This window comes from Diospyros lotus, chromosome 10 (assembly GCF_014633365.1).
Source record: "Diospyros lotus cultivar Yz01 chromosome 10, ASM1463336v1, whole genome shotgun sequence".
NCBI lineage: Eukaryota > Viridiplantae > Streptophyta > Magnoliopsida > Ericales > Ebenaceae > Diospyros > Diospyros lotus.
Genome location: NC_068347.1, coordinates 24,003,068 through 24,023,424, shown reverse-complemented (window position 1 = coordinate 24,023,424; position 20,357 = coordinate 24,003,068). Strand labels below are relative to the sequence as shown.

The following is a 20,357-nucleotide window of genomic DNA, read 5'->3' as shown; positions in this document are numbered from 1 at the left end:
CCTCTTTCAAATCAAACACATAACTATTAATTGATAGATTAAAAATATATTTATTCAAACACATTATCTGCTTAAGGGCTACATAACTTACTTTAAATTACTTAAAAGTTCCCTAAAAGAACCCTTAGCCAAACAAGCCCTAGACCAGTTAAGCGAGCAATATTTAAGTTTGGCTGCCAGAATTCTGTTCCTCAGAATCTTAAATGCAATTACAATACACGAAGATGAACATGAATGGGTAATACTAAAGCATAACCATTCACTTACTATTTATTGTGCTCGTCAGAAAGCAAAATCCAAGTTCAATCACTCCAAATACACGATCAATAAATGTGATAGCAAATCAAAATAAATCATGCAATAATTCAGTACAAATACTTTTTTGAGTCATTTGGCCAGAAGATGATTTATTTAGTACGTTAGAATGAACTTTATTCCCTTAGTCCATGTTCATTCTTTCTGAGGCTACTGTGCTAGTCCAGCCTTGAGCTTCTGAATGGTAGGAACGTCAGTTTTGAAAGACTTCGCCAGGATTGCATCGGGGATGGTGGTGTTGAAGACTGTGCCAGGAAGCGACACAGTCCCGGCACTTGCACTGCCAAAGGCAGAGATGGCAAGAGCCGATTTGCTGGGATCACTGTTGTACTGGAAGTGAACAAGTCCCTTGGGGAACACAAAAATGTCACCCACTTGGAGTGTCTGGTTGTAGAGCTTGTTGGTGGTGTCAACCAAGCCAACTTCTAGAGAACCATCAAGGACGAACAGAAGCTCAGCTGCCCGGGGATGGGTGTGGGGCGGGTTGACAGAGCCGGCCGGGTATATGAGAGCTGCATATGAAACACTCTGGCCGTTGAGGGCTGGGAATTCAGCCATGCTGGCTTTTATCACCTTGAAGTTTGGCGGCTCTGGTGCCCCAACAAGGCTCCTAAACCCCGTGAAGGTGAATAGATTCCCGTCAGGCACTGGGTTGTTTGGCGGGACGATGAAATCAGTCAGGATGTCTGGATCTCCTGCCATTGCCACATACAGAGTGGCAAACACACACACCAATTTCAAAACCAACTCGTGCTTTGGTGCCATGGTTGCCATCTTAGAACTCGATTTCAGCCTTTGTTGCTCTGGCCTAGCATAGGGGGTAGCTATTTATAGTAGAGAGATGAGATCTAATTCGTCTTGAACTAGAAGAACATATAGATAATTCATCCATGCCAACACATTTCATTTACAATTTTCAATTGAAATTATGCTTTCTAATCCGAATATGCTAATCCATGGGACTGGTTCTGTTTCTATTGCTTGGTATCATGGATGATGATCAGCTGGAAAATATCAAGACTAGTGTTTTTTTTGCTTTATTTTTTCTGCTATGTATGATCCCTCACCCTTTCTGTCCAAGTTGACTCATTGCTAGAAAGACGAGGAAGAAGCCTTGTGAAGTTCAGCCATGGCCGGCCATTGCACCAAGCAGATGAATTTTCTATCCAGGTTCTTTCTTTTCCTAGAAATTGGTCTGACTTATTGTTTATTTTCCTAGAAAATAGTCTGACTTCATGTTTTTTAAATTACCAGAGTTATGATATTTTTGTTTACTGGCTTACATCAAAAGGAAAATATCAAACTCATGACGAAACTATTAAATTGGGTAATTTTGATGTTAAATGTGTTTTTCTTACGCAACTAGTTCTAAGCCGAATAAACGATGATTGAGTTAAATTAATTTATCGCTAACATATATCTCATTCTAAAAATATAGAGATAATTCGGAAATTTAAAAATTATGTAATCGATTTTACCTAGTAAAATTAAAGATTATAATTAGTATGGCTAACTTGTTGAAATCACCCATTTTGTTCATTGAAAACAATCCATTTCTTGTGCTTATCACCAAAACATGGCTTCTCATGCAGGCCTTATAAATAATTTAGTTTTTGTTTTTCCGGCTAAGTTAATTATACTTAACATTTTGTTGCTTGGCATTATTCCTGCGGGATTCTTATTTTGCAACAAATTCTTTTACTTCTGATAGCTTTGTTAGGGATTTAGCAGTCAGTTTTGTCACCATAAGGGAAAATTAACCATTTTCCTCCCCCTCCCCCCTCCCCCTTTTTTTCACAAATTTTGTGGCTTAGGAGGATTCCTTTTTGCCCCCACAGTAATTCTTGTGCTTTGTAACTTTTGTTGATGACTTCTTTCTCTTTTTAGCAGTTATTTCCTTGATGCCTTTTTATTTATCAAAGAAAATAGTAATGGTGCTACTTTTAGCTTTAGGTCCATATTCTTCATCATATATATAGGTCCTGTGTAATGTTTAAAGAAACAGAAGCTGACATGTGATGGTAAAGAAATTTTTCTGGTGCTCCACATGGATGAGTGATCAATTCCACAATCACTACCACCATTACAAGGCTTAATCTCACTGATGGGGTTGGTTGTATGAATTTTAGCCCTCCATCCATCTATTGTATAGAGGAACATATTTTTTGTGAAGATATTATATTTTATGTCATGTTTAAAGATTTCTCGTCAAATTTTTTTATTTTTATTTTCCTTTCAATCTTTTGCTACAAACTTATTCTATTTCGTCCCTTTGGCTCACATATCCTTGTCTTACCATCAATCTTTTTTCTCGCATGTCCAAATAATTTTAATTGTGATTTGCGTCTTATCTTTGATAAACTAAAGGAAATCACGTATATGGTATGGATAAAAATAAAATTTTACCATGTATCAAATACACATACTATAATTAAACATACGCACCATACACTGTTTGGATATTTAAGCAATAAGCATATTCATCAAATAAATATAAATAAATGCGTACCTACAATCCGATGTAAGGATGGAGTACAAAAATTATTTCTACATTGAGACTGACTCCCCCTCAAGCTGTGGTAGTTTTAGTCCGTTCACACCTAATATATAGTACTTCAGTACTGTTCCAATCACCTCTTCCGGTGCTAGACACAGAGATTTCTCGTATCACTAGTACTTGTATCTCAATTTTTCAATGTAATCTTAACGAGTATTAATTTCTAGCAGCTGCAAAATTTTACAGAGGAAGCAGAGGAATAAGAAAACAAAAGCGCGAATTAATGCAGATGACCCTCTCCCTTAATAATTAATATCTTCCTCCTCCAATTTAATCTTCCTTTAAATCCGTCGCCCACCCCCACCAGCCACTTCAATTATTACGCCACGTGGCACTTAATTGGGCTGGCAGGCAGTTGGGACCGAGAGTTGACTCTCCAAGCAGTATGAGTCGACTTTCAATGCCCCCTGAGAGTCAATTCTCTTGAATGCAAGAGTCAACTTTCAAGGCCACCAGGTTGACTTTTAACCTAGAATCTCCTGAGACGTTTTAGGCACACGATGTCGATACCAAACGCAACACTATATGGTGTGTAACTTTCTAGGTTCATTATCCGCTTGCAATCAGATGGCACCAAAACCTCTTTCGGTACCAGACAACCCCTTGACCTATCACCGAAATCTCTCAATATCCTGATGACGATCCGATAGTTCTTGAATAGCGCCTAGTAACGTTTTAAGACAATATAAGTGATAAGTGAAGTCTCACTTCAAATGAACCTATTACAGTTGACGATTATTGTGTGCTATAATCTTTGCATCACCTAACGCCCCGACTAAATGAGAGCCATGGAGTGATAAACTTACAAACTCAATAACTATGTGTTTGACCTCGTCAATGTGACTAAATAACACCTCAAGAAACTTTTTTCCTGACATTCAATCTGTCTTGTCCAGGAACTGTCTCGTCACACTAACAGTAGATCATATAAAACGTTCACCCCATCAACTACTGACGAGGGTGATGTATCATATCCTCAACACTTGCCTCCATATACCAGCAATACAGAACCACATAGGTGAATGTTCCCACTTCTCAATTAAATGGTTCGGTTCATTAGCAAATCTCGTAATTGAATGATTCGGTTCATTAGTAAATCTCGTACACCAATACACAAAACAACTGTGTCAGTTCAAGTCCAAAGATCAACGACACCACTGCAGGTCTACTAGTGACATCTCATGTCACATTCAGCTGATCGTTCTCCAACGACCACCCATAGATCTACTAGTGACATCTCATGTCATATAATGGGTGACACACCATTCTCTCGTAAATATCTTATACTGAATGAAGTAGTAACCCTTGTGTTTGTCCATACTCGATTAATCGGAGTCTCTATCCAAAGAATCTAAGGACTAGAAATAATTTAAGAAATTCTGTTATCAGATAATCGTGTCACACAATCTCAACATCTTGAGAATAAAATTTTCAAACAAAAGCTCTAGAGACTCGTTCATATAATTGATTGAAGAGAATATGAATAAAGAAAATCATGTATTTTATTAATATATGCAAAGATATAATAAATATATTAATTACAAGCCCACTATGTGTCATTCAAATATAGTATTAGGGCACACAACACTAACATAGACATCACTCCAACCTTATCATAAATGATTACATTTTTTATTCTATCTTTTCTTGTATGCCTGCACATCTACCGTAACATTTTCATCTCAAGTCTCAACCATTCTTATCATCAATAACACCATGAAATAGTGTCATCTTAGGTGAAAATTTTATGTTGGTTCTTAAAATTTTCCATACATGTCCATGTGAACACTATAACTTTTTTGGGTACATATCCCCTATTGCTGGAGACTTATGCATGCTTGCAATTAGGATTTCTGAAGGGAAATGAAAAATAAAGATAAAAAGACCCTAAATGTTCTTATGTGTGCCATAATGCATAAAGCAAATGTTTTCACTCACTTTTAATTTTCCTTTCCCTCTTTAAGTATTCTTGTTCCTAACATAGTCTGAGTGTTTAGAGTGTTCTGAGACCTGTACCCAAATAAATTGATATAATTCTCAGTGAAGATGGACTACAGGAGAAGCCCTTGTTCATCTAGTTATGTTTTCCACCGTTGGATTTTGGTGAAAATTATTTTGTAAAATTTCCTTGATCAAAACTAATTACAAAATTTAGTATTTTATTCTGGACATGGTAGTTTATGGCATACTCCCTTTTGTGTTAAGGCATGCTGTTAACTGGAAGTAGAGGAACTAGGAATACTAAAATTGTGGATGTGCGTAGACAAAACATCTACAGTCCACATTTATTTTCTTTTGATTAGTGGACTGTCTAAACTTTGACAGATCAAATTCTGAAGGTATCTAATTGGTTTATAGATTGTGAAGAATAAAATACTGAAGTCCTTTTTCTAGACATTGTTTGTAAAGAATTATAGTGAATAGATAATGCTCTCCATTGCTGAAGATTTGAGCCATTTCATCGAGCTTTGCTGGTCAATTTTATTACTTGTGCAACAGACATTTGGTTTTAGAATAACTCTAAACTTCAGATCCCAAACCCGTTAGAAGATGCTCTGGATTTCTGGAATGCTAACCATTTGTTTTTCAAGCAATGCAGAATCTTTGTTGGAAGGGTTCATTTTTGGGTGAAATTGTTTGTCATTGAGCCTGGACTACCAAAACAAAAGCTTGTGCCCAGTGACATATATATCATCTCAACTAAGAACATGGGCAGGCACAGCCATATGTGCTGCTTGTTTAAACTCACCGTTACTGTTTCATTTTTATTGTATTTCGGTTGTTATTTTGATTATACATTTGATTCTTTTCTGGGTGTTTTAAAGGTAGAGTTTCTATGCATCTCTGTTTTTGCCACTTCAGGTCTATGCAATTGGAGGGTTCTTTGTCTTATAAGTGGATGTTGGCAAGATGGAATAAGAGGTCCAAAAAGAGATCATCTGATGAAGAGCCATCTCCAGGTGATGACTAGTTTTTCGGTTCCAATGGATTCTCCTTATGGCAATAACGAGACCACCTTGCTTTTGTTATGGGTGCGTTAGCATTCTAAGGCAGGCATGCATGTGGAGCCACATCAAAATTGCCTAGTTTTCTGGACTCTGTATAATTTGCTAGAAGTGTACAACACGGCCTGATTGTAAGATCTTAAAATATGAAACAAATTCTCAGTTAACTAATTTTGTTTCTTTTTGCTGCACAAATATTGCCTATTGGGAGAGTACATGTTTTTTCAGTTTCTTCAGATCATCAGCCCCTGACAAGTTAAATATTTAACTTGTAAAAAGTGCCAAAAGGGGGTAAAGCTTGTAAAAAGAGCCAAAAGAACTAAAAGTACTTACAAAGATAAGTTATCCAGGCAAAAAAATTAAAAAAAAAAAAAGAAGGTATAAAAGGAAATGGGGTCTCCCTCAACCACCCAAAAGAAAAAAACAAGAATGAGAATGGTTATGATCTAATGGTCCATACCCTCAAAGCTCTGGAATACACAAAAATGAGTGGTACCCAATCATACCTCAATCCCCTAGTAGTTCCTGTTAATCATTACAAGAATGAACATACCAGTTTGGGAGTCAGAACAGACAAGGGTCACTAAATATTGAAGTTCAATTGCAATACCTGAATGACACCATGAGATGACAGGAAACCGAGAAGGTGCGCGAAATGTGGAGGACTGGAGCACATCTTCATCACTAACAAGTGTAGCCACATTATATATTATTAGGTACATGGATTGGTCACAAAGAAGTATTTGCATAACAACTTAAGACCAATTTACAAGTAAAAACTTGAAGAATGGACACCAATTGCCTCACCTAATGCATTTTGGAATGAGCAAGGCAAATGGATAAGTTGGGCACATTTTGTAGTTCGAGTTTATGCCACTAATTCTCCACCACTCATTAGATATAGTGAAAGATCCATCTTCAACAGCAGTAGTTGATGCATGATAAAAACCCATTCCCAGAAGCCAAGAGTACTCATCTAATAATCGCATCTTAGGGTTAGTGTCATTAACTCTAGTGCCAGAAGTGAAAGCATAGAGATCCCGGAGTCTTGTTGGCCTTGTAGATCTCAACAATGCATCAAGTACGACACGTCTCTATAAAGTTCATATTCACCTACATAAATTCTACCATGTGGAAGACGCAATTTTTGCAGCATTAATTTCAAACCATCTCTTTGCTAAACACAAATACTATTTTTTTAATATTATTAACTTCAAGTAACAAAATTGCATTACAATATCCATGGATGAAAGTTGATGCTGTAAAAGTTAAGGATGTTGAGAAGTAAAATGAATGTCAGTAATGCATCAAGTTTACAGAAGACTGAGTCAATAATTCTATCAAAGACTTGTGCCTAAAACAATGAACACAGAAGCATGTAGGTTATTCAAACCCACTTCATATTCTAAGGCCCGTTTAAGGTGTGGCAGTGGTGCTGTTGATGATTAGGTGGATGGTGCAGGTTGGGGTGGTCACAATGAACCACAAAAGTGAAATAGAAACAAAACGGAACACTTTTTTGCTTTCTCATTGAGAACAAAACATGTTTTTTTCTAGTTCTCAAAATTTGGGAAACAAGAACAACAGAGATATTATGCATTAGGGTTTTTATTTTTATTTCTTATTAGTATTATTATTAGACAAAGCCCCCCAAAAGGGCACAACCTTGTGGGAAGACATGTACCAAAGCACTACATCTAAAGACAATATCTTTAGAAGAATTACATGCCCTAGCATAGACTTCCAGGTTCCAGGAAATTGTGCTCCAACGGTACTTTGTCTTCTCATCTAGAAATCCAAACTTTGGCATCCAGACTTTCAAAAATTAATCCTAGGAATCATTAGAAAGATGCAACAAAAAAGGCCCAATTGAGCAACTCAGATCCTCAACTAAGCCAACAAGCTACAAGACATTAATAATCAAAAGCATCACGAAAAGCAGGACCACAGATCTACAGAAACAACACGTGGAAAAAGAACTGGAGAAACATATTAGGTTGGAGGACCAGTTAACTACAGAAAAGGGAGATTTATCATACATACTGAATAGATACACAAGGGAAGGGAGTTTGCTGCCTCAGGCCATGAAGAGATCAATGGAGATCTACCAGAAGTTCAACGACTTGAGAAAACACACTGTGGTTTGGCTGCTTCTGTTCTTAGGAGAGAGACATGCAGTGTTAGGCATGCGTCATCTCAAAGGTTCACATGCTTGGAGAAGCAGACATGACTAGACCACAGGATGCATGTGCCCAGGCTGTTTTATACCATGGTCACACTGGCTCAAAAAAGATAGAAATCCAACCGTGTGTTACCATATACATTCAAGCATTATGTAAGTTTTACTGATTCAGTGAATATCAACAGTACAAAAACTTCTATTGCAGCATTGCTAGAAGACAAGAATGTATCATGCACATTGGATTATACTTGTAAACATATCCAAGCCTAGTGTGCTTCATCCTTATTCCTTACGCACCCCCCCTCCTTTACACTGAAGTGATTTAAAATAAAACATTAAGAACTAATTATAGAGGATCTGTGCCATTACACCTTATATTTTACAAAAATAATCATAAATCAACATCTGCAGCCTACATTATCTATACTTGGAAAGAGAAAGAATTAAAAATAACTCCAATCATCGTACTTGACCTGCTTTGTTCGAGGCAGAAAGCCAAAGACAATAATTCTCATATCCTTGCCTGCAAAAAGTGATAGACACACTGTCCATCTCACTACCTTCACAACAAGAACAATAACATTGCTGATACCATTAATATGAGTAAATAATAAATCAGAATACTGGTTTTTTTTTTTGTTAATGCATATCACCAACCAACCTAACTGAACATAAGAATCACACAACTGTCTATTTCTTATCTCAGTCTCACAATTATAGTTAGTAGCTCTCACACAGGAAGATTAGATGCACAAACATATAGACTATACACATACTTTCTTGGACTTGAATTCTGATACATTTATTGAAAAAAAAAAAAAAAGGCTCTACATGATTGAAGACCATTAATGGGGAGTCAGATTTACCATACAACAAGAGCATATCAGATCCAATATATGCAGAAAAAAGGCAAGGGAAGAAGTACAAATAGCCAGGAAATACATGCTCCATCTACTAGAGCTTTAGTCACACTATATGATTGACTTTAACAGAATATAAATAAGTGGCAATTAAAGAATACATAAGAACTTCCAGTAAGCTAATGACAAGAACTGTAGTTTACAAATATAATCATAACATATAAAAGCATACTAGTATGCTAATGAAGTGCATTGAAATGGGTAGATAGGTAGATAATGAACACAAGATTGGGCCTCGCTCATTTAGTTTCTTCTGCCCTGAATCCAAAAACAAATGATTATACTAGAGTGACAATCTGGCATTAAATTAATAAAAGCACAAGTAGTTTAAACATTATCTATATAAACCAGTATGACTGCCTTCAACACAGAAAAACACCAATACTATCTCTCTCCATCATGTGATCATAGCCTTCTTTCCCCACCAGACAGCAGGCATTGATATTATCATACCACAGTTGCTGCTCCCACATCCTCCATAAACCCTCCTGTACTACAGCAGCACCACTTTAAGTCTTTAGTGCACCTTCTCCATTGCTGTACCCTCTGCCTAAACAGCTAGAATACTAAACATTTACTACTGCAACCAATTATTTCCTTCCTGTAACTTCCTCTGAAACAAAAATTACAGACCGAACAAGTATAAACACATTCAAGTGGGGGACTTAGCATTTCTCCAAGTTAAATGGTGCTGATGAGAAGGTGAATCCAAAAGGAAATGTTGTTTCTATTCTGGCCCAAAAACTACACACATTCAAGAGGAAGTCATGAAAGGCTCTGTCTTAGCCAGTACTGCATGCTTCTGTCACATTGAGACCATCCCCCCTCCAGCTGTGGGGAAAAAATGAGATAAAAAGACAGAAAACACAGCACTGCATCAAGTATAAATCGCCAAATGACAATACCACCATCATTGAATTAGGAACCCTTAACAAGCACCAAATAAGATTAGCACAGTAGTGCATTCAATCTCATGCACCCCTCGTATGAAGGTGGTCCCTTTCAACCAACTCCCTACCTCCTTTTATGGGCAAACACCAATTTGGGAGAATGTACTCTGCTCAAATGAACAGTAATGGTGAAATTTTTTCCAAATTTCAGCACAAATCAGGCCCCAATTTAATCTTTTGACTATGCATGCAAAATATCGGTTCCTTAGTAAAACAACATCACCCACCAGGAAAAGAACCAATTCACCAACATTGACCTCCACTGCATGATTGCTTTGAATATCAACACATCATTCCACCTACACGTAATGCCAATTTCACACCAGTCCATTGCCACCCAAACAAGGTCCATCTCAAAATCTGCTCACCACCACTAAAACTACCTTTAATTCTAGAAAACTCCACCCACAACACCAATTCTGTCTATAAATTCAAGACTCCATAAAACTTGAAGGTGCAATGGCCCATTCTTGGCCCTTCAACTAACCTCAGGCAAAATGCCTTCGAACGAGCATGTGCTTAGGCACAAGGCCCAATAGGTGGAAGGCCCATTGAGCCTCCTTTTCCTTTAGCCTTATCACCCCACTTGTGGAATCCTATCTACAGTCAATTCCAGGCCCATATAACGGAGGTGGCTTGCATTAGGAGGTTGATAGCCAACATAAAGCTTAAAGGATTAAATAACATGAATTCTAGATAAATGAGCAAATCATTGCGGTATAACCTTCTAGCAATGTCTTGCATTGCCCAAGTGTAGTGAAAAATGAGCTAGGGTTCACTGGATCAGCACCAGGATGCAGTGTTAAATTTGCAAGGGTTTGCATTTTCATGGATGGATCTGAGTAAAGAAGTTAGTCCAAGATTATTAATTACGAATTGGATAATGGATTACCAAGGCTTTGACAAGAACAACTAAGGAAGGGGAGGAAGTTTGATTAGGAGAAAAATAATAAATAATATTATGTACCTCCAAGAGACAAGATGGGTAAGACTTAGAAAAGGATTGGGCATGGAATGGAGTGGGGACGATTATGCATAAGACTTTAAAATTAGGCAGTGGATGTGATAGGAAATAGAATTATTGTTGCTAAAGCTGTTCTGGGAGAAGAGAATAAGAATATTGTAGTACATATGCATCACAAGTGAGATCAGGAGAGGAGATAAAAACAAAATTTTAAAAAGATTTAGAGGAGTTGGCACAAGAAATGCCTAGAGAAGAGAAGATTATTATAGGAGGTGATTCAAATAGTCATGTGAAAGATAAATAGAATGAGTATGGACATGGAGGTTATGAATTTGAAGAAAGAAATAATGGGGGTAAGTTATTTTGGATTTTTCCACAACATATGAGCTCATCTTAGCTGACATTAGGTTTAAGAGACAAGATCGACACTTGATCACATATAAAAATGGCTTATCAACCACCCAAATAGACTACTTTCTTATGAGCCAAGAGGACCATCTATGTTGTAAGGATTGCAAAGTTATACCAGGAGAATGCTTGACTACAATATAAATTTATGATCATTGATGTCAATATCAAAAAGTGGAGAAAACAAGCCAAAAATCAGATGATGGGACCTAAATGGTGGGAAACAAGTTATTTTCAAGAAAAAAAATGTGTACCAGAAAAGATTGGATTGCAGGAGAGGCAAATCACATGGATTTAAGTGGATACTGCTACTCCAAATACAAAAGAAACGGTCCTAGGAGGGTCAAAGGGAAAAGTCCCAAATCAAAAAGAGCATTGGTGGTGGAATGAAGAGGTACAAAGGAAAAAAAATAAAAAACCAGAGAAGAAAACTAAAGAGGTATATTTTGGCCAAAAAGAATTAAAAAAAAAAAAAGCAAAGCCAGCAGCTTATGAAAATTTATACAAACAACTTGACACAAAAGTTGGAAAAGATATATGACTAGTTAAGGTCAGAGAAAACCAAAAAGTATCTAGTAAATGATAGGGCAATCAACTAGAGATGGAATAAATATTTCTTGAAGTTATTCAATGAAGGTGGAGAAACAAGTGTCAATGTTGTAACATCTTAGTAACTTTGAAGAAGAAAAGAATTGCATGTTTGATAAACATATATGTCCAAAATGAAATAACACAAATATAAAAAAAGATGAAGTATAGTAAAGCAGTTGGACTAGATAGTATCCCATAGAAGCATAGAAATACAAGGGAGAAGAGGGCATTTTTTGGTTAATGAAATTATTTTAAATAAAGGGTATGCCCTAAACAACCTCTTTCATCATATTTTCACTTTTTTGTTCTTGTTACAAACCTCAATTTCTTGCCAACTTTTTAACTATTATTTCAGCAATCAATATGGTCATCCGTAAGAGATGCTGTACTCTAAAATGTCATTTCAGTCTTGCATTTCAATTTATCTCACTCAAACCAAACCTAACATTATCAAAATATAATGGTAAACTTTGAGTCTCCAAAAAGTTTTAGAAAATAAAAAAGAAAACAGAAATCACCGAAGTAGTTTACTGAATAACATACCTATGACCTCGAGAAGCCTTAGTGAAGGAGTCCTCTCCGACAGTCGTGGTGCTGATGGAAGCTTCATAGCCTACATTGCCACAAAACACAAACAAAAAGACTGTAGGTGTGGACAAATCAAATAATAGACCAACAATCACAAAGATATTAACCTCGTCAAACTAACAAAATGAATGAAATTGGATATTCATCTCAATAACAACTTTGCTGAAAATGGTGACACCATTAAGTTGGTTATTGGAGAGACGATCTATATGCAGCCAATGCAAGACAAAAAATGCTATCTGATCCATAAGCAGTGTCATTGCAAGAAACAAGTGTCTACAGAAGCTAAAACAAGAGAGTAGTAAACGGAAGATTTTAACTCAATTTTGTGATGTGGTAAATTCAAATTTCACTCCATTTCTGTTACAGATCCACACAAGTTGAGAAAATAAGCATTCTCATGATCAATGCTTCAAGACCTCTTTCTTGGTGCTTCAGAACATATATAAGCCAAAAATAAACACAGGGAAAATCATAGAGGAACTTACACTCATGTCTCATATTTACCATGTACCAGACTTAAGGTAGACGTGAAAGGCTGGAGATGAAACACCTTAAAGGCAGAGAAATGTGAAATTAGGATGGTGAAGGGTACTCTTAGCCCCATGCTCCATTCTCCTATTCGATTCTTTCTACATTTACATGACCTTATACTTGGTAACCTTTATTTAGTTCATTTCAGCTCACTCTAGGTTTGAGATTTTGAGGATAGACAAAATAAATAAATAAAAATCCAGTCAGAGATTCATACACTTTAAGCAAAACATGAAGATAGTTTCTGCAAAACATAGTGGCAAGGGAAAATCACACCAACTACAAAGCTTTCGAATTCAAGCATAATACAAAGTGACCTATGCCAAGAACAAGACACTAGCTACCCCCAAGGCACAAGTTGAGCGGTCGGACGAGCAATATGCCGGTGTCAGTCGGGTGGGTTGTGAGTTTGATCCTCGCCCTACGCAAGGACCAAAGGCCCAACCTGCGATTTACCTCCCCTAGCACAATCGAGAGCACGAACATCGAGAGTCGCACAAGGACGGTCATCCCAAGAACAAGACACTAGCTGAAGTTTAAGCTCCATTGGCATTTGAGGATGTTACACCAAGAAAGAAAACCTTGGTAAGAAATAATGAAATGGATTGACAAATACCTAAAACAGGTCAAATGAATTGAGGCTGGATAGTCCATGGTGTTGTCACGGCTGGTCCGAGACAATGGTCGGCTTTCTAATTCTGATAGGTTAGAAAGCTTAAAGCAGTGCAAGAACAGAGAGGTAGAAGGGGGAAGGATACGTTAGAGAGAGAGAGAGAGAGAGAGATAGTTAGCGAGAGAGAGAGAGAGAGATTGGGAGAGAGTTTCTGTAATCAATTCATTCATAATCCCCCAAGATAACCTTTGGAAGAATATATACCTAGCCGTGGGAGATAGGTCCGCTGTAGCAGATCCTACTCCCTAATTCTGTTACAACCAACCTTTTTGTCTTTTTCCTAGCCACTATGTGTGGGGCCTAGGGCTAACAACTTCTTAACAAAAAATGACAGCACACAATCTAACAATTACAGCAGCAAAAAGAAATAACATGAAGTTACAGTAATAAGGAAATACATAATAGGTAAATGGAATCCTTCTCGTGACAATTCTCTCCCCCTAACAAATTTCTTGTCCTCAAGAAATCATAAGGAGGTTGGCAGCTCTCGGAAATTGCTTGAGTAAGTCGGGCAAGTATTCCCATGAATTGTTCTCAGCCGTCCCTTCCTTCCATTTCACTAACACTTGCATGAGTGGGGCTCCCTGATTGTAGATTACCCTCCTATCTAATATAGCCTCTGGTTCTTCTCTTCTATTTTCTTCTCTAGGAAGGGAGGGTAGTGCTGCCTGCACCAGCTCAGTTCCTACTACTTTCTTCAAGAGTGAGACGTGAAAAACTGGGTGAATTTGGGATTCTTCCGGAAGTTGCAATTTGTAGGCCACCTTTCCCACCCTAGCCACGATAGTAAAGGGTCCAAAATACCGGGGGCTGAGTTTTGATACTTGCCCTCGTGTAATAGATTTGATATGGGAGTGTTTCAGCCTCAAGTATACCTTCTCTCCCACTGTAAACTCCCGATCACTCCTCTTCCGATTAGCTACTTGCTTCATTCGATTTTGGGCGGATGCCAATTCTTGTTTCAGTTGTCGTAGTACCTCTCTCCTCTGCTGTAAGTATTCCTCCACTGCAGCTGCAGAGGTATGATTCCCTAAAGCCAGTAAGAGAGGTGGCTTATACCCAAAGAGAGCCTCGAAGGGTGACATTTTGAGGGAGGAGTAGTGGCTTGAATTATACCACCACTGGGCTAGCATCAGCCACCTATGCCAAGTCTTGGTTTGTAGGATACATACACACCTTAAATAGGTTTTCAAGCTCTGATTCACCCTCTCAGTTTGGCCATCCGATTGAGGGTGGTAAGCTATGGACATATTCAACTTAATTCCCAGTGCCTTCATAAGTTCTTGCCACAGTAGGCTTGTAAAAATCTTATCACGGTCAGAGATTATCGTTTTAGGAACCCCATGTATGGCTATCACTTGATCCAAAAAGACCCGGGCCACTTCTTTGGCAGTGTAAGGATGGGCTAGCCCTATAAAGTGGGCAAATTTGGTTAGCCGGTCTACCACTACCAAGATGCTATCATTCCCTTCCGATCTTGGTAACCCTTCAATAAAATCCATTGAGACACTCGTCCAAGCCTGTTTGGGAATTGGCAGAGGCTGCAATAGTCCCGAGTATGCGGTATTTTCATACTTGCATCTCTTGCAAATGTCACAAACCAACACAAACTCCTTTACCTCTGTCCTCAACCTCGGCCAGTGGAATAGCTGTTTTACCCGAAGGTATGTATTTTGAATTCCAGAATGTCCTCCCAATGGGGATTCATGTAGGGCGTGCAAAATTTTTCTCTTGAGGTCAACACAATCACCTACCATAATTCGGCCTTCATATCTTAGCAACCCATCCACCAAAGTATACCCTTCACATTCTTCTGATCCCACCACCACTCTTTCCAGCACTTTCTTCACCTTCTCGTCCCCCTCATAGCTTTGTATTACCTCAAGGCACCAATCTGGAATTACAGCAGTTATGGCTGCATTATTGCCTTCTTCATAACATCTGGATAGGGCATCTGCGGCCTTGTTTTCCTTGCCCTTCCGGTACTGGATTGAGTAGTCCAATCCCATCAGCTTAGCCATCCCTTTTTTTTGCAGCTGGGTTTGAAGTTTCTGTTGTAGTAGGAACTTCAAACTTTCACGATCGGTTTTAATCACAAATCTACCTCCTTCTAAGTAGTGTCTCCATCTTTCCACCGCCATTAAAACAGCAATGAATTCCTTCTCGTATATGCTGAGCCCTTGGTGTTTTGGGCTCAAGGCTTGGATGAGGAAAGCCAATGGCCTCCCATTTTGCACTAAGACTGCCCCAATACTAGTCCCACTTGCATCCGTTTCCAGCACAAAAGGTTTAGTGAAATCTGGCAACCCTAGTATCGGCACCTTGCTCATGGCTTCTTTCAGCCTCTCGAAGGCTTCCTCTGCCGCATTTCCCCAGCTAAATCCTCCTTTCTTAAGCAGCTCGGTGAGAGGTTTGCTAATGGTTCCGTAGTTTTGCACAAACCGGCAGTAATAACCGGTTAACCCTAGAAATCCCCTTAGGGATCTCACCGAGGTCGGTTTTGGCCAAGACATCATAGCTTCTACCTTCTTTGGATCGGTGCTCACCCCTTCCTTGGAGATAATGTGCCCCAAATACTCTACCTGTCCTTGTCCAAATGCACACTTAGATTTTTTAATAAAAAGCTGATTAGATTTGAGGATGTCAAGGGTGATTTTAAGGTGAGTCAAGTGTTGATCAAAGGTAGAGCTATAGACAAGTGTGTCATCAAAGAATACAAGTATAAATTTTCGAAGATATGGCTCAAAAATTCTGTTCATGAGGGATTGGAAAGTGGTTGGGGCATTGGTGAGCCCAAATGGCATCACCAAGAATTCAAAATGCCCATGGTGTGTTCTAAAAGCCGTTTTGTAGATGTCCTCAGGTTTCATCCTAATTTGATGATACCCGGAACGTAAATCCAACTTAGAAAAGTAGCGGGCATGGTGCAATTCATCCAAGAGGTCCTCCACCAAGGGTATAGGGAATTTATCTTTGATAGTTATGGCATTAAGCTGTCGATAGTCCATACAAAATCGCCATGAACCATCTTTCTTTTTGACTAGTAGGACGGGAGAAGCGAAAGGGCTTTGGCTAGGTTGAATGGTTGCTTGTTGAAGCATTTCTCTAACCATCTTTTCAATCTCATTCTTTTGGATTGGGGGATAATGATAGGACCTACTGTTGATTGGTTCTACATTTGGTTTTAGATGAATTGAATGGTCGAACAGCCTGGCGGGGGGCAGGGATTTAGGCTCAGCAAATAGATCCTCATAACCAACCAGCAATTTATTAATAATTTCTAAGTAGTGTACCTGGTCGGGGCTCCCCTAGGGTGTGCTGACGGTTAGGCCGAACTCCCCTTGCATCATTGGATCCTCTACTCCTTCTTCGATGGCTACCATTGAAAAGAAGTGTGCCAGCTGATTCCATCTCCCTTTGAATACCTTCTGCAACCTTTTTCCAGAGAACATCTGGCAAGATCCGATCTCCTTGTTACCCGATAATGTCATCCTCTTCCCTTCCTTCTCAAAAGATACCTCCATTTTGTTGAAATCAAAGCTGATAGGGCTTACCCCCTTCATCCAATCTACACCCAGAACCACGTCACATCCTCCCAATTGTAGCAGTCTCAAATCTGCTTTGAATTTTTCTCCCTGCATCTTCCAACAGAACCCATTGCAGGATGACCTACTCAACACCTTTTGGCCATTGGCCACCGTCACACTCAAGGGAGGTGTTCCCGAGAGTGAACACTTCATTCGCCTGGCCGTGCCTTCATCTAGAAAGCTGTGGGTACTCCCACTGTCGATTAGGATTATGAGATCTCCTTCCGGGGCTTATCCTTCCACTTTAATGATTTTGTTGTTAGCTACTCCCTTCAAGGCATGAATGGAAATCTCATCGTTATCTTCTTCGTCCATGATCTGACAATCCTCTTCCTCTGCTATTCCTTCTTCCTGTTCTTCCATTCCTTCCAGTAGAAGAATCTGCCTTCTACACTGGTGCCCGACGTGGTACTTATCCCCACAGCAGAAACAGAGGCCAGCTAACCTCATCTGCTCCCTTAATTGATCCCCAAACGGTGTCGAGGCCGAGCCCGTTCCACCCCTATTACCACTGTTAAACTTTGCTGGATCTCTACCATACCCCTTACCTCCCACATTAGAGGCTCCTGTCACCATTCCCCTGGTTTGCTGCCTCTATTTTTTGAGTAAAGCCTCTACTGCTAGCTCTTGTAAACGAGCGCTCTCCGTGGCTTGTTCTACCGTGCGCAGTCTCAACACCTTAACCATCGGTCTCAGCTCCTCGTTAAGCCCACTTAAGTAACTAGACACAAAGTAGGTTTCTGATAGATGCGGGTTGTGCTGGAGCATGAGTGATCTTAATTCCTCAAAGCGCAACAGATAGGATTCCACGCTCCCATTCTGTTTAAGTTTGTTGAACTCTTCTATGATATCCACCATGCTCCTTTCCCCAAACCTTTCACACAACTTCTCCGAAAATTCAGCCCAAGTACAGTCTCTTCTCCGCCTTATGCATCCTTGATACCACGCATCAACTACCTGATTGAAGTAAGCTGATGCTAGTGGCAACCTCTGTTCATCGGGAATGTTATACCAATCGAACATTCTCTCACATTTTCGTAGCCACCATCTGGGATTCGCTCCGTCAAATGTGGGAATGTTTACTCGAGGCATGGGAAATCCGAGTTGGTGGATATTACCCATGCCATTGCCTTCCCCAGGAAGTAACTCCTCCAGCTCATTCTCGGGTTCGCCCTCGATTCCCACCGCATCTTGTCTATCAGCTCCTCGATTTCTTTGAAGAATCGGTTCCATTCTCTCCCTAGGAGGAAATTCAGGAGAGATACTTACTCGGTTCTGTCGTCCAAACATCAACATAAACTGCTGCATTTGAGCAGCCAGCTCCTCGCGCACCCGCATTATGGAGCCTTCAAGTCTTCGTTCCAGTCCTTCCATGGAATTTTCCACCTTCCGATCCATTGTCACAGTCGCTTCGTGACTCCGATTAGCTCCTAAGCTAAACTGTTGCACTTGCGTCTCCAAGGCCTTCATCCGGGTTCCCTCCGCCATTGACTTAATCTTAGCTCGGCCGAGGATGGTGGCTCTGATACCAAATTGTCACGGCTGATTCGAGACAATGGTCGGCTTTCTAATTCCGATAGGTTAGAAAGCTTAAAGCAGTGCAAGAACAGAGAGGTAGAAGGGGGAAGGATACGTTAGAGAGAGAGAGAGAGATAGTTAGCGAGAGAGAGAGAGAGAGAGAGAGAGAGAGAGATTGGGAGAGAGTTTCCGTAATCAATTCATTCATAATCCCCCAAGATAACCTTTGGAAGAATATATACCCAGCCGTGGGAGATAGGTCCGTTGTAGCAGATCCTACTCCCTAATTCTGTTACAACCAACCTTTTTGTCTTTTTCCTAGCCACTATGTGTGGGGACTAGGGCTAACAACTTCTTAACAGAAAATGACAGCACACAATCTAACAATTACAGCAGCAAAAAGAAATAACATGAAGTTACAGTAATAAGGAAATACAAAATAGGTAAATGGAATCCTTCTCGTGATAGGTGTTTTTTGCAGATATGGCATAATTTCAGGCTGGAAACTATTAGGTACCTAGTGCAGATATGGTATCTCGAAAGAAACATTCAAATATACTGAAAACAGACATCCATATGATGCAAATAGAAGAACTGATATCAAGAAAGAAGGCATGGACAAATACAGGTCATGCATTTGAATATCGTGTGAGACAGATTTGAACACTTCCAAAACTTCATCAAAAACTGAGTTCATCATCTCTAATCAATTAGATGCCATGGATGGAAATCTAGATGAAAGATAAAGCCAAAATGCGAGTAAGCAGCTTTACAGCCAGAAGTCCCTATTAGTGTTTTTTTATCTTAGACACAATGCTTCGAGTGCTTACATTACCTTGAACTCAAATTTATTAGCAAAGATCACCTGAGGGGCATAAACATTCTTATGGCATACTATATTGGTAACTGACGAATACTATACAAAATTACCATTCATGTTACTCCTGCATAACATTGAATTTCTTTGTTCGATTTGGCCCATCAAGTAATCATACTTGGATTTTTTTTAACCATTTTCATGATGGATAAAATTCAAAAACAGTTGTATCCCGATGTTCTCGAATGGTAATTACCAAATGTTCAAGTTGGAGAGCATTACTTGAGTGGAATTGCACTTTTCCTTCCTTTTCTTTAAATCATTTTGTTTATATTTTACTACTTCATTGTGACAATGTATAGAGATGGAGGGTAGAACCTTTAAGGACATGAACTGATCGGTTCAATTGGTCCTAGCAGCTTTGGCATAACCTAAATGAACTGTAGAAGAAGATGAAACAAGCTGAAAGAACAGTATATTGCTTGCTTGATCTATTCTCGGGTAGTATGGGGTATTTATACACAACACCTAGGTTATCTCTTATATTATGGGAACATATTTGAATGTTTAGAAAATAAAATACAACAAGAATTTAAAAAAACTGTTGAAATATCTTGAATTATCTGCTGCCTTTATCCCTTTATTTTTGGAGTTTTCTATTCTCCAAATCACCTTATCACTTTATCCTTTTATCTCCTAATTTTCAGCCATAAGATTAGGAGAAAAATCTAGTTGTTACTCAAATTAT

The 20,357-nt window shown here is 39.0% G+C and overlaps 2 protein-coding genes across 2 annotated transcripts in view; both read right to left on the bottom strand.

Moving 5' to 3' along the window:
- LOC127811336 (protein RADIALIS-like 3) overlaps positions 1 to 20,357 on the bottom strand; it is a 30,214-nt gene that overhangs the window by 6,560 nt on the left and 3,297 nt on the right. The gene's annotated exons all lie outside the window — the stretch shown is intronic.
- On the bottom strand, positions 356 to 4,822 carry LOC127811334 (putative germin-like protein 9-2). The gene has a single exon (XM_052351085.1). The coding sequence runs from the start codon at positions 1,087 to 1,089 to the stop codon at positions 466 to 468; it is 624 nt and encodes a 207-aa protein (XP_052207045.1). The 5' UTR covers positions 1,090 to 4,822; the 3' UTR covers positions 356 to 465.

What these genes read in the sequence shown, in the direction of transcription:
- LOC127811334 (XM_052351085.1), bottom strand. Translation starts at nt 1,089, where the DNA reads ATGGCAACCATGGCACCAAAGCACGAGTTGGTTTTGAAATTGGTGTGT.